This window comes from Perca flavescens, chromosome 9 (genome assembly GCF_004354835.1).
Source record: "Perca flavescens isolate YP-PL-M2 chromosome 9, PFLA_1.0, whole genome shotgun sequence".
In the NCBI taxonomy this organism is placed as follows: domain Eukaryota; kingdom Metazoa; phylum Chordata; class Actinopteri; order Perciformes; family Percidae; genus Perca; species Perca flavescens.
In genome coordinates, this window is record NC_041339.1 from 24,590,022 (window position 1) to 24,602,667 (window position 12,646).

The following is a 12,646-nucleotide window of genomic DNA, read 5'->3' on the forward strand; positions in this document are numbered from 1 at the left end:
AGGGAAGTCTCACTCTGATGCCGCTGCAGGAAAAACAAACACAACAGCTCATTTCTGTGGTCCTGCTGGAGGCGTTTTACTCCGAAGTGAAAGAAATTACACATTTCTGAGATTTTTCCTCTGGTCTTTAAATTCTTATGTTTGTAGGAGTGAGTAGTCAGTAAACAAATTGAATCCTAATTGTTTCAGTAATGTGTTTTTATCAAAGGATGAAATGGGCATTTGATTCATTTAAATCCCTTAACATATAGTTGTCGCTTCTTTCCTCTTTTAGTAGCTTCAAGTTTGTTAAAATCATCTTTTCCCACACTGTCTGATAGTGTCATTCATACATATTATTTATCAGCTTATTCCAACTCAAAGCTATATGATGTCTATATTCAAATCAGCTGCACAGTTTAATCAAAAAGCACATTTTTCTCTGTATTTTGCATAATTCTAGACTCATTTCCTCAGAAAATCACCCTGACATATTTGATATCTTTGGAAACGTTGAGCTACAATTTAAAATAAAGTTCTTTAAGTTTAAACAATGTTTGGCTGCACAGAGTTAGTTTGTACGGTTTTTACTGACAAAGTCACCAAAGAGGATAAAGTAAACCTCTAGACTTAAGCAACAAGGATGGTTTCTGTGAGCTCTAACAAACGTAACCTGAAAATGCAGCGAACAGATCTTTTACCTCCCTGATCTCCTCCTGTGCTGCTGCTGTGAGGAATGTTAAGGTCAAAGGTCGAGTGTAACAACCTCCTGCAAAGTTCATTAGTGAAGCTTTATTGCCTGTGCTACAAGAGTTTGTCAACGCGGCCGGTGGCGTCCAAGTTTCTCAGGACGTGACCTCAGGTCGACCTCCGACCTTTCCTGTCACCTCCCAACGGCCTCGGAGTTACATAGCAGAGTTTATGAAGACAACCGTACTCCTGACTGCCAACTGGTTCCTGGGCCAGCGTTGGTCTTAAACACGTCTGAAATGGTGGTGGATTGACACGTTATATTGCACAGCTAAGAATAGTGTTAGAAACTGGCCTCAGCTCCACAGGGAGAGTTGTATAACCCAGTTAGGAGTCACCAGCAGATGGCTGCATCACAGCACAGAAAAAGAGGCTTCACACTTTGCAACAAAGACATGCATAATGGCAAGTTAATAAAAAGATTCAGGGTCTGCAGAGACGGTGACGTTTTCTTTCCTGTTTCAGGATACAAACACTCGTTTCTAGGTTAAAAAAACAAAATTGAGCAAGTTGGTAATATTACTGCACTGAAAAAACAAGGTTTATAGGACTCAGTTAGTTACAGAATTGTCTTAGTAAGACTGAATCTTTTGCAGATTAAACAGCCCAACATTTTATAAAGTAGTTTTCTCAAACTACAACAAAAATGCTTTAATGCACCCTACAGCTGTATAATGTAGTAACATTTTTGAGTTTTAGGTCGACACCTGTGTTCTCTGTTTCGGAAGCGAGAAACAATAAAACATGTACAAACATTTTATGAGACATTTTAAATATACCAGCCCTGAACATTTGCACTAAAATTACTTGAAGGTAAAATGCGTTGAAGCATCTTTTATACAAAACTAAGTCACTAAAAAACCTAAAAGAAAACGTTGTTTTCTACCAAGTTATTTATTATATAAGCTGTTGATGTGTTGCTGTAATATGTACTATCCTAATCCATACTTCTTCATCTAAAACTGAACCTAAATAACTCAGTTATCACCATTTATTACTTCTGAATAGTCAACATGAAAATAAATGTCAATAAGAAAAGGAAAATAAAATCCACCGAGACACAATGTTTCTCTTGATTTTATTTAAAGACAGGAAGTTGGATCACCACACGGTGTTGAGCACAGATGCAGATGTTCACAAACCCATAAATATATAGGTTTCAAATGTCCGGGTTGGGTTGAAGTGTGAAGCATTTGCCGTGGTACTTACAGAGTCCTCGTTCTGTGTAAAATGCAGAAAGCACCATTTTGCTCTAATAGAAAGGGTCTCATTTGGTTAAACATCAAACTGCCCCTCTCCCTAGAAAGGAATGGGAGGTCGCATCATGTCGAGGCCATGATGCAGTTTTCAGCTTGGCGTCCTACTCGGCTTTCTTGACCTTCCTCTTGCGGGCACCTTCGCTCAGCTCCTCCTTGGTTTTGAGAGGTGAAGATGGGACAGAGGCGGGAGGATGATGATGGTCTTCCTCAGATCCACCCAGAGGGGAGCCGAACAGCAGATGGCAAACCCAGGACTCAATGAGGGCGAAGGGGGAGCCGTGAGAGTGTCGGGCAGTCATCACCACCTGAAGGAAGATGGTGTCAGTTAGAAGAGGTTAGTCTTATTTTGGAATAATTTAAGGGGCACTTCACAGATTTTACACATCAGGATCCATTAACTTGTTTATACTATATACTATATCCTATTGAGAGGCATTATGGGAATTGTAGGATTCAGCACTTCTTATATATCATTCTCTGCTGCAGCAATTTTGACTGTTCTGTTTGGAAGTGAAAAAATAAATTGCTGGAGTAACCCATTAAAGGTGACCTGTGGAGTTTTTATATATATAGGCCGAACAAACATCTTGAATACATTTTTTTAAATACATAAAATCAGAGATGTGGGTAATAATTCAGAGAGAGGGAACATTTTATTAATTTTTCTTTCTAACTATATTATATTATATTCTTTTTATTTTTTTATTTCCTGAACTTAGATACTAGCTACTCTTTGCCTGTGACAAACTGCTCGAGTTACACTGGAAGACTGTCAACACAGATTTTAAAATGTCAGGCCTAAAATGAATCATAAAAGCAACACTTTCAACTCCGCTTCGCTGATCTCACCTTGCATGTGGCCATGAAGAGGGTGAAGACAAGGATGAGGGTGCTCTTGGACACTGGCAGCCAGTGAGCCTCCTGCAAGGTGAAGAGGATGGCTCCGTAGAGACTGGCTTTGGTCGTGCTGCAGAGACAGCAGACAAATCTGTCAGTTAAAGGTGCTCTAAGCGATGTTGGGTGACGTTACTTCTTGTTGACGTTCAAAGTATTGTCAAACAAAACGAGGCTAGCTCGCCCCTCCCTCCTCCTCATCCCGTCCCCTCCCCCTCCCTTCCGTACTTCGGCCTACTAACCCCCACCCAAAAATCCTTCTTGTTGGTTATTGGCTGGAACTCTGTTTGTTATGTTTGGTGGTGCAGGTTGGCGCAGTTTGTTTTTGTTGCCGTTTGTGGAGCCTGGGCTGTCTACAGAGACCACGTTTTTTTAGTGTGTTCAGGGGACAGGCAACTAGCGGATAGTGAGGAGATGTTTGCTTTATGTGACAAAAAATGTTGTAGCCTAAAAAACGTGCGACATCGCTTAGAGCACCTTTAAACATCTGACTGCAGCAGAGATCACAACAACAACGAGATTAGGATTAGATTGCATATCAGAGATAGAGAGAAAGATAAAAGCATTTTTATGGAGAAAAGTAGCCACTTCTTTAGACCAACATACTTCTTAAGGTGTGCAAGGTGTGCTACAATTTTACAATTCTTTTTACATTTTTATATAAATTGAATGTTTAATTGTTTAGTTGAGTGTTTTGATTGAAGGTCTAACGTCCCTCTGTAAATTAAATAAATTCTCTTAGGCTTATCAAACCCCTTTCTTTTAGGGGATAAGAGATTTTCATCTAACAGTTTGGTGCACTTCAGTCTGCCAAAGTGCCTTTTTTGATACTACCACTGGAGGGCGCCAACATCAGATAATTTCAAATTCTACGAATAGTGACTTCAACAAACCTGCTGTGTTACCTAAAAAAAGCTGTCAGTGTTTCGTGTCCAATTTAAGACACAATAACTTTTAAGTTGTAGTTTTGTCTCTGAGGTTTTGTTGGAACCACCTGCATGCTCGAGGAGGCAGAGATGAGCATGTGTTCCCTGCAACAGCAGGAGACTCCGACTTACAATGACATGTTGAGGATCTCATTGGTGTCGGGCCTCCACACACCACGCAGCAGCTGCTCAAAATTGGAAATGAGAGCCACTCCAGACCCTGTGATGATAAAAATAGACAGTGGAAAAAAAAAAATGAGGACAAAAAAAGTCTGTCTCATGTGAATGCTCTTATCTGGCTTCAGCTTTCCTCCCCCATTTTCAACAGGCCCACAGGGCCTCACTATTCAAGCAGAGACCAGACCAGGACAACCATTTATATATATTTCTATGGACTTTTCTCTACTACTGGATAATATATCGTGAAATAATACAGGAAACGTGGTTTAGGTGTGCATCAAAGACATCAGAGGTAAATTATAAAGTCTATAGTATTCTACAGATCATCATGACTGCACGATTTTTCATTAATTTGCTCCTTAATCATTTTAGAGCCTTTCTGGGTTCAAACATAAACATTGTCCATGGAGACATTTTTGACATTTTCTTCCTCTACACTTTTTTTAGTCCAACAAATCAGAATTAGAATCAGCTTGTTTGGCTAACTATGTTTACACATACAGGAATTTGACTCCGGTTTTGAGTAAAGTCAAAGTTCTTACCCACATAACCAGTTATCGGGTTACTTAAGTGCATGTAAACTCACTGATTATGAATGAACGGCACATGTGCACACCGGCATGCACATGTGGTGTTCACTCGTGTTTAAATGCGTAGTTGCTCTCTGTCACTCACTGAGTGCCGCTGTCAACACAGAGAGCTGCTGTCTCACCAAGCAGCATTATATAGAGACTTTCTTCTCTATAGAACATTAAACATTCCTGAAATCTTGGTAACCCTGCACACATTAGAGACCACCAGTCTCCATCACTCTCCTTCAGGAACTACGTTGCATGCAATGAGTTCTGTTTGTCATCTCCAGTGATGGATGTAACACAATCAAATTAGTTTTTTGTGAGAATTCAATAACCCAAACTTAAACATGACTACATGACTACATTCTACATTCAGTCTTGCTAATCTGAATGAAATACTGTAATACTGCATAATATATTGTAAGTAAGTCCTGACAGTATAAACACATTTATGGCAGCAAATCGCCGTGAAATGACAAGACGCTGACCTTTGACGTATCCAACGAAGACCATGATGAAGAAGCCGTGGTGGTAGGCGTGGTGGGCGTGGTGAACACCTGCAGCGATCTTACGAGTGCGGACAACTTCCTTCAGGGCAACCAACACCAGCTTGATGGGCAGGAAAGCCACGCATTTATAGAAGAGGTTCAGTGGGCAGTAAAAGAGGAGGTACCTGAGAAAGATGGTGGAGAACAAGATCTTAGGTGAGGGGAGGGGATGATAAACATTAAATATTCAGCTCTGAGTGTTAGGTTTGAATAGAATGTTAACAGATAAGTTCACTCAAATCACTCAAAAATCCTACTAAGCCTCAGTGTCTGGCCATAAAGATAGTTTGCCAAGATGTTGAGTAATCTACTATTTAGCTTTTTGCTGTCATCTCACAGCATCCCATTTTTTAAATCTCATTTTATTTTATTTTCCTGTTAACTGTGTTTTTAAATGTAGTTGTGATACATTTCTTGACCTCATGTTAAGCACCTAGAAATGTTATGAAAATAAACTTGCCTCGCTTTGCCCTGCCTATAATTTGTCCTTTTTTCAAAGGAAACTGTTGTGACTCAGGTCTGTAGATTATCCTGAGTGACTGGGACATTGTTTGCTATGTTGCAGATGTGTTGCATTTCAGTTTTCAAAAGTAATTTTCACTTTGAGCCCTGCACACTTAATGACCTATTACGATATCTAAAACCTGACAAACATGACAACAAAACTGTCTGCCGATACAGCTTGTGATTTGAGGAGGAAACCATTTTTTGTGATTTGGCTGAACAGATCATTTAAAGAAATCGATAACGTTTCTTTCCCTGTAAAAAGCAGGAAAATGAATTCACCGTTTCGTTCACTTGACAAGGATAATGGGAATGACCTCCAAACTGTGTCTGATAGGGGATAATTTTTTATCACATACAGAGTCTTAAAAGTTAGATGAAAAGCATGAACACAGACTTAATGGTCCCATCCACATGTGACCTTAAATACTTTCTCACCAGACAGCTGAGGCCAGCAGGATGTGGCTGTTGTATTGGAAATAGTCGATGGGGGAGCTTCCAAGCATGATGTCTGCCAGGATGTAACTACCAAAGCAGTAGAGCATGGCACAGAGCCAGGAGGCTACGGGACTCCGGCGAGAAACCTCCACCGAGCCTGCAACACAGAGGAGGAGCTGTCACGGAAAAGGAAAATATCGCTGCGTGTGGTCGAGAGGGATTTTCAGCGTGCATATGAGTTAGGTTAGGGGTGTTGGTGAAGGTGGTGGAGTTTTATGCTGTTTTTTTTTATGTGTGTGAAACTTAAGATGTGTGTGGCTTTTATTTAACATCAGATGTCACACTGCCTGTTTGGAGGTTCCTCTGTAACGACAGCTACAGAAAAATACCACGAAAAACTGCACTTTTTTTCCCTGCGAAAGAAGCTTAAGTGTGTCACTGGAATAATTGGTCTTTTCAGTCATCATATCATCATAATCATAATCAATTACTCTATTTATTTATTTGCAAAACAGTGTATAGGAATGATTAATTACAGGTATATACTTCAAACAAAGAAGAATAATAAATAGAAAAGGCTATAGGGTAAAAAGTTTCTAACATGCTGTGTTTATGATTTTAACATTTCTGACCTTGGCGACTCCTAGAGGTCGTTTAAAAAAAGGCTCTGTGGCAGATCAATGCTTGTCACAAATTCACTTCAAAATGATGTATTTCTCCTTCATTTTAGATTTTAGAATAATGATAATAGAGTTATTAATTAGTACATTTAAAAAAACATTTATTATTTTTTAACTGTTTTGCAAAATGCTCGTTTGAATTTCATCACGTTTTCTAAATTAAATAAAAATAAACTATATAAATATGAAAGCCTCCTTATTAATTACCTGCTAAATCCTAATGGTCTAAATCCTGTTTTAGAAGCTTTACCACAACCAAAAGGAAAATCTTTGGTAATCTTTGTTCTTTTTGGGGGAATCACAACAGTCAAATTGAAAATCGTCATCAAATGTTTATTTTTAAAAACCTTCTGTTAGTTCCATGCAGAGCAAAACTGTTAGCGACAACCTTTTGAAAAATATTATCAGTGGATCCCTTGTGCGTCTATGAGCTGTATCTTTGTCCACTCCCAGTCGACCATGTCAGTTCACGCCCTGATAATCCGCCCTTTATTATCATAACCTAATATTGACTCAGGACTTACTACAGTCATTCATTTGTGAGTTTACCAACTCAACAGATGAGTCTTTAAAGTATACCGACTTGAGCAGATGATACAGCTCTTTATAACTTATTAAACTGATTGTATGCTTTATATATGACCATTCATTATTTTTGTATACAGATGTGGCACTGACTTATTATACTGTATGCCAAGCATTTATACCATGTCAAAATATACCATAAAATGACATTTATACAACATTTAAACTCTCTGTACCAATCAAACCTCTCATTGCACGAGCGCATTTCAAATTATAAGCATGCTCTGTCTGCTGCTTATAAGCAGCATATTTCTCTCACTTAATCAGTAACAATGGACACAAGCCTAGATTTCTTTATGACACTGCAGCCAAACTTACTCAAAAGCAGCCGTCTGATAGCAGCTACTGTTAGCAGATAGATTGTAGACTAGTTACAATCTGTCTTTTTGTCATCCAGATTGTCCATACTGTAATTTTACTTTGTTGGTCTATTCTGTACACACAACACATGTAGTGCACGTCTGTCTTTCCAAGAGGTGGGATCCCTCCTCAGTTGCGCTTCCTGAGTTTTTATTTCTTTTTACCTTTTTTCAGCATTAAATAATTTTTTTTGGGGGGTTCTTTATCCGAAGTGAGGGTCAAAAAGGACAGAGGATGTCGTATGTTGGACAAATTGTTAAGCTCCTTGAGGCAAGTTTATGACTTGTGCTATTGGCCTATAAAATCGACTTGACTTGGACATGGAAATTGCTTGTGCCTGATGGCTGGCAGGTATCTATTACAACTGTATATATCAAAACACTTCAATTATAGCTCCAGTCAACATTTTGATAACATTTCTAAATCAGTATGCAAGTTATGATAAACTGCAGCTAACTATAGCAAAAATGTTAATGCTTTGTGCTGTGTTACAATTAACTCTCACTGGGAAAGCAAAGCAAACTATTAAGATAATTAGTTAGTAAGTATAGCTGAAAATAAATGTAGTAATGAGTAAAAAGTACAAAATGAAATATTGTGGAATAGAAGTATAAAGTATGTGGCATAAAATGAAAATACTTATGTGCGGTACAAAGACCCTGAAGATCTACTTTGGACCAGAACTTGAATAAATGTACTCCATTACTTTCCATCACTGCTGAGGTGTCCTGATATACAACAAAAACACACCCCTATAATGTTGTATGAAATCTGAACATGACCATGATCACATAAGACAAACTACACAAATATTATATAGTTATATGCAAAGTAAGCTATGATTTAAAGACTGTATATGTTCCCATGTGGGTAAAGACTACATCACTGTAAGAGACCTTCAGTGAGAAGAAGAGTGTGGCTGCTTCATCGCACAAATCTCCAACAACAGGTGGGTGAGGGTGTCGTGGTGACACTGGTGCTCAGTATGAAAGCAATCTGATCCTGAGAAATGCTGCCCTATAAATATGTTCTGCTCAACTGCTTCTCCTGCCTTGCAACTGTCAGGCCTGGGTTAACCTTTGACCCCCCCCCCCACACACACACACACACACTTGTCTCTCCACCCCGCCACCCCCCAATGTTGACCCCCAAAACTCATTCATGTGCTCTTCTATGTACTGTGAACTAGGACTCTCCACTCAGACACATGCACACACAGGGAATGGTGAATATAAAAAGATCTTGCAAATGTTGGCAGCATGACACATTTGACTGTAAAATGAGAGGTGAAGTAAGATAAAAGTACAGTCATGAAGTCAGCTTTGGTAGCCACGTGATACAGTTAGCCTGAGCGCTGATGAAATAATGGATTTTAACTCTAAAACACACACAAATGCTGATTGTTTAAATTAAAAAACAAGAACTCTTGCTCCATGTTTTTGACTTTTTTTTTCTTTTCATTAAAAAAAAAAAAATGTGTTTAAAGCAAAGTGAGACAATCCCCTTTCCCTCTACTACTATGTGAGATATGAGTGCCAGCATAGTTTCACATCTGCTTTTTGAAACCATTAAAACTTTAGGGACATTAATAACTACATCAATGCATAACTTTAGGCATGTGTTCACTCAAATTAGCAAATTACCACAGTTGTGACTTGTGAAAGAGTATTATACCGTTTTAGCATTGCACTCCCTTAACACTGTCGAACTCATGATGGACAGTTAAAAAAGGATCTTTATTTATGGTTGTGTCTAGGTGCTAACCCTAGATTTGCGAAAACTCTTTCGCGAGACTGAGAGGGCAATGCCTATCCTCAACCCTCTTGTGAGAGTTTGGCAAAACTTGAGTTCTTTCTTGTCAAAACGCCACATTACCCACAATGCAACTAACTCAATCACTTAACGTTAGGTCTGAGATTCAGGTGTGTAATGCTGGTAGTGGCTAATGTTGCCTCGAGTCGCTAGCCTCAAGCAGAGATTTTTCATTTTCAAACTTGTAGTCTTCAACTGTCGCTGCCTCAAGTGACATCAATAGAGGTAGTTTATCAGACAGCACGTAGCTCCCTCTGGAAACGCAGTACTCCCAAAGAGCTTTAAACTGACTTTGTACCCAGTCTTGAAAGTAATTAAAGAAACCCATATAATATCAATTAACTTTCTCCAGATAGCTCATGTAGTATAAAACAAGTTTCCAAATGTTTATTCATCTAACAAGTAAGCTCCTATATTTTTCTCACTGAAAGTGACTGGAGCATAATTGTTGAGGAAATTGTGGGAGATACACATGAAATATGTCGTAAAAGCTATTTTGGAAAGATTTGATAAACATCTGAGGCTCATTTAGAGCTGTAAACCTTTAGATGGTGTTGAGGTGTTTGAGGTTGAGGTGTGTTTGGTTCTACTGAGATTAAAATGAGCCAACAGTGACTGAACTTTCAGTCAGAGAGAGCTATATCTTTTCTTCCATCAGTTATGTAATACTAAATAAATAAATAAATAAATAAGGTCATGCTGGGCTGTTAGCTCAACAGTTTTTTCTTTTCATGTTTAACATTCACACCCAACTTCAGCCTAAAAGTGTGCAGCAGAGGGGCTTCTGAGGCCCACTGACACTGTCTATTTCAGGATATTCTATTTATTGCCTAAGTCTCTGGTATGTACAGGCCTTCCTCTCAGGTTTCATCCACCTAAGGCTCTGTTGCTCAAAGGAGTTAATTCTTGGAAAATATCAAGCTTTATCCAAAGCTGAGTGGTTCAGTGATTTCCTCAGTGTAAATGAGGTCAGACTGCTGCAGCAACAGTCATTCCCTCACACCAGCAGAGCTGTAAGTGCTGTAAGTCTTTCTGGAGTTGATGTAACAGGTCATGGTTTTTAAGGACTGGGTACTATACACATAACAGCAACAGAAAGTCCCTATAGGGATAGTACACTGTGTAGTTATAACACAGAAAGTCAACCTAATATTATGCACATTCAATGTATTATTATTTATTTATTCAAGTTATAGCTAGCTACATTTCCGAAATAATTTATAAGTGTTTACATATTAATTTTCCATGTTAATAAATATGTTAATCTAGCTAGATCTATTTTACGTTTTGATGTTGTAAATAAATGTATATTTATATATTTAGGCACAGGACTGTTGAGTGTGAAGCATGTAGCTAGCTGCCAAAATAACATAAAAAGAAAAAGAATAGCTTATATAATCACATTTTTAATCTGGAGAGAGAGAGCGAGAGCGAGAAAGGAAATAGTAGAGTAGAACACACTGACCTGGCTCATACTTGAGGTAGAGGATGGACACGATGTAATAAGCGAGATCAAACACGGGAAACATTCCCATTTTGGAGAAAACTTGGGCAAAATCGCCCAAATTAAGAACTGCCAACACTTCCATGTTGCCTGTCTGTTAAGAGTGAGTCCCTGTTTGTTAGTTTGTTTTATTCCAACTGCGCAGTCTGGATCGTGAAGCCCCCCCAAACCCGGTACACCGACTCTCCACCAAACCCCCCGGTCTCGACAGTGAAAGCCAGTGACACTCAAGCCCTCCTATTAATACCACTCATCTCCAGCCTCAGCAGCAGCATCGTCGTCCTATGCGCTCTGTGCCAGCTGCTGCGCTTTTTAGACGACAGCAGGTTTACATGTCAGCTGCTTGAAATAATAAAAAAAAACAATTCCTGTGTTTATCTTTGAAATAGCTTTATTTAACTGAGCCACGAGACGCGATTAGAGGTAGCCTGGAAATACGAAATACAACAAAGCCCGAGACAAGTGTCCATTCTTAATACGAACAAAGACGTATTCACCCCCTCTTAAAACTACATCCCTCAATCCAGATCAGATCCTGCACCGAGGCTGCAGACTCAGCGAGATCACTTGCTGTTTACAAATTTCCCAGATGCTGCGGAAATAGTGTGATTAAAGGCGCAGTAATACCGAAACTATATAAATAAACAACAACCGGATTGTATGTATTTAAATGTGAAAAATCCTTTTATTTATGCATTTTTCTATTTTTGCTTTAAAGTGTCCAAGGGAATTATCAGAGCAACCATCAGGGGGCGCCCAAGCCATACAATTGAACATTCCCACATAACAATTTTTGGTTCGCTGCAGGTTCCTGTAACCCAGCAAACACATACCCTTTAGGGAACGTTCCCTAAAGGTTCTCTGAAGGTAATACCTTTTAGCCTAAAGGTATTACCTTTTTGCTGGTTTGTAGCTTCAAAATATCAACTTTCAGGAATACAAGAACGTTCTTGTGGTCAAACATGTTTTGTGATCCATCTGAATGAGAGAAAATAAAAATGATTCTTCCAATTAAGATACATTTGCATTTTACATTTCTTTATAAGTTTAAAGTGTTTTTATATAAATATAACGGTATATAGGTCGTGTTACGTAAAGTCATATTGTTTCTTGATATCTGTGTTCTTGATGGTTAGCCTCAATGAGGCTAATTACACGTTGTTTTCTTTTTAACTTATGCTGTGTAGTGAAACCAAAGACGTTAAAGCCTTACACCATCAATTTTGGGGATCTCTGTCCACCTGGAATATGTAAATAAATAAATAAATAAATAAATAAATAAATACATTTAGTTCCGCTCATTTTTAGTAGGCCTATCATAAAGGCTAGAGGTGCCTTGTCAGCCGCTGCAACAACAGCAAATCTACCACTGCAGGTCTGAACCAGACGCTGCTATTACGTTTATTGTCAACAGGTGGCGCACGTTGCTCGTGCATAGCCTATTTGTTTTGTTGATTGTATTTCCCTAATTCTAGTCTTTCAGGCAGATTTTTTAATCTGCTGTACAACTCCTATTACCATAGACATAATATATCTATACTATATTATTAGACATAATATCTATATTATGCGCCTATTACCATTTATTGCTACTATAACTGAAACCACATGTAACAATTTCATTGGCGGAGAACGTCGGGGGCACACGTATT

General features: G+C 38.7%; 1 protein-coding gene across 1 annotated transcript; it reads right to left on the reverse strand.

Moving 5' to 3' along the window:
* Nucleotides 1–1,788: 1,788 nt before the first annotated feature.
* Nucleotides 1,789–11,300, reverse strand: tmem38a (transmembrane protein 38A). The gene is made up of 6 exons (XM_028588560.1): nucleotides 10,956–11,300; nucleotides 6,054–6,210; nucleotides 5,052–5,236; nucleotides 3,941–4,028; nucleotides 2,838–2,955; nucleotides 1,789–2,293 (listed from the first exon to the last, which is right to left on the reverse strand). Exons 1-6 carry the CDS (start codon nucleotides 11,077–11,079, stop codon nucleotides 2,090–2,092), a joined length of 876 nt encoding a protein of 291 aa, XP_028444361.1. The 5' UTR covers nucleotides 11,080–11,300; the 3' UTR covers nucleotides 1,789–2,089.
* Between the last annotated feature and the right edge of the window lie 1,346 nt (nucleotides 11,301–12,646).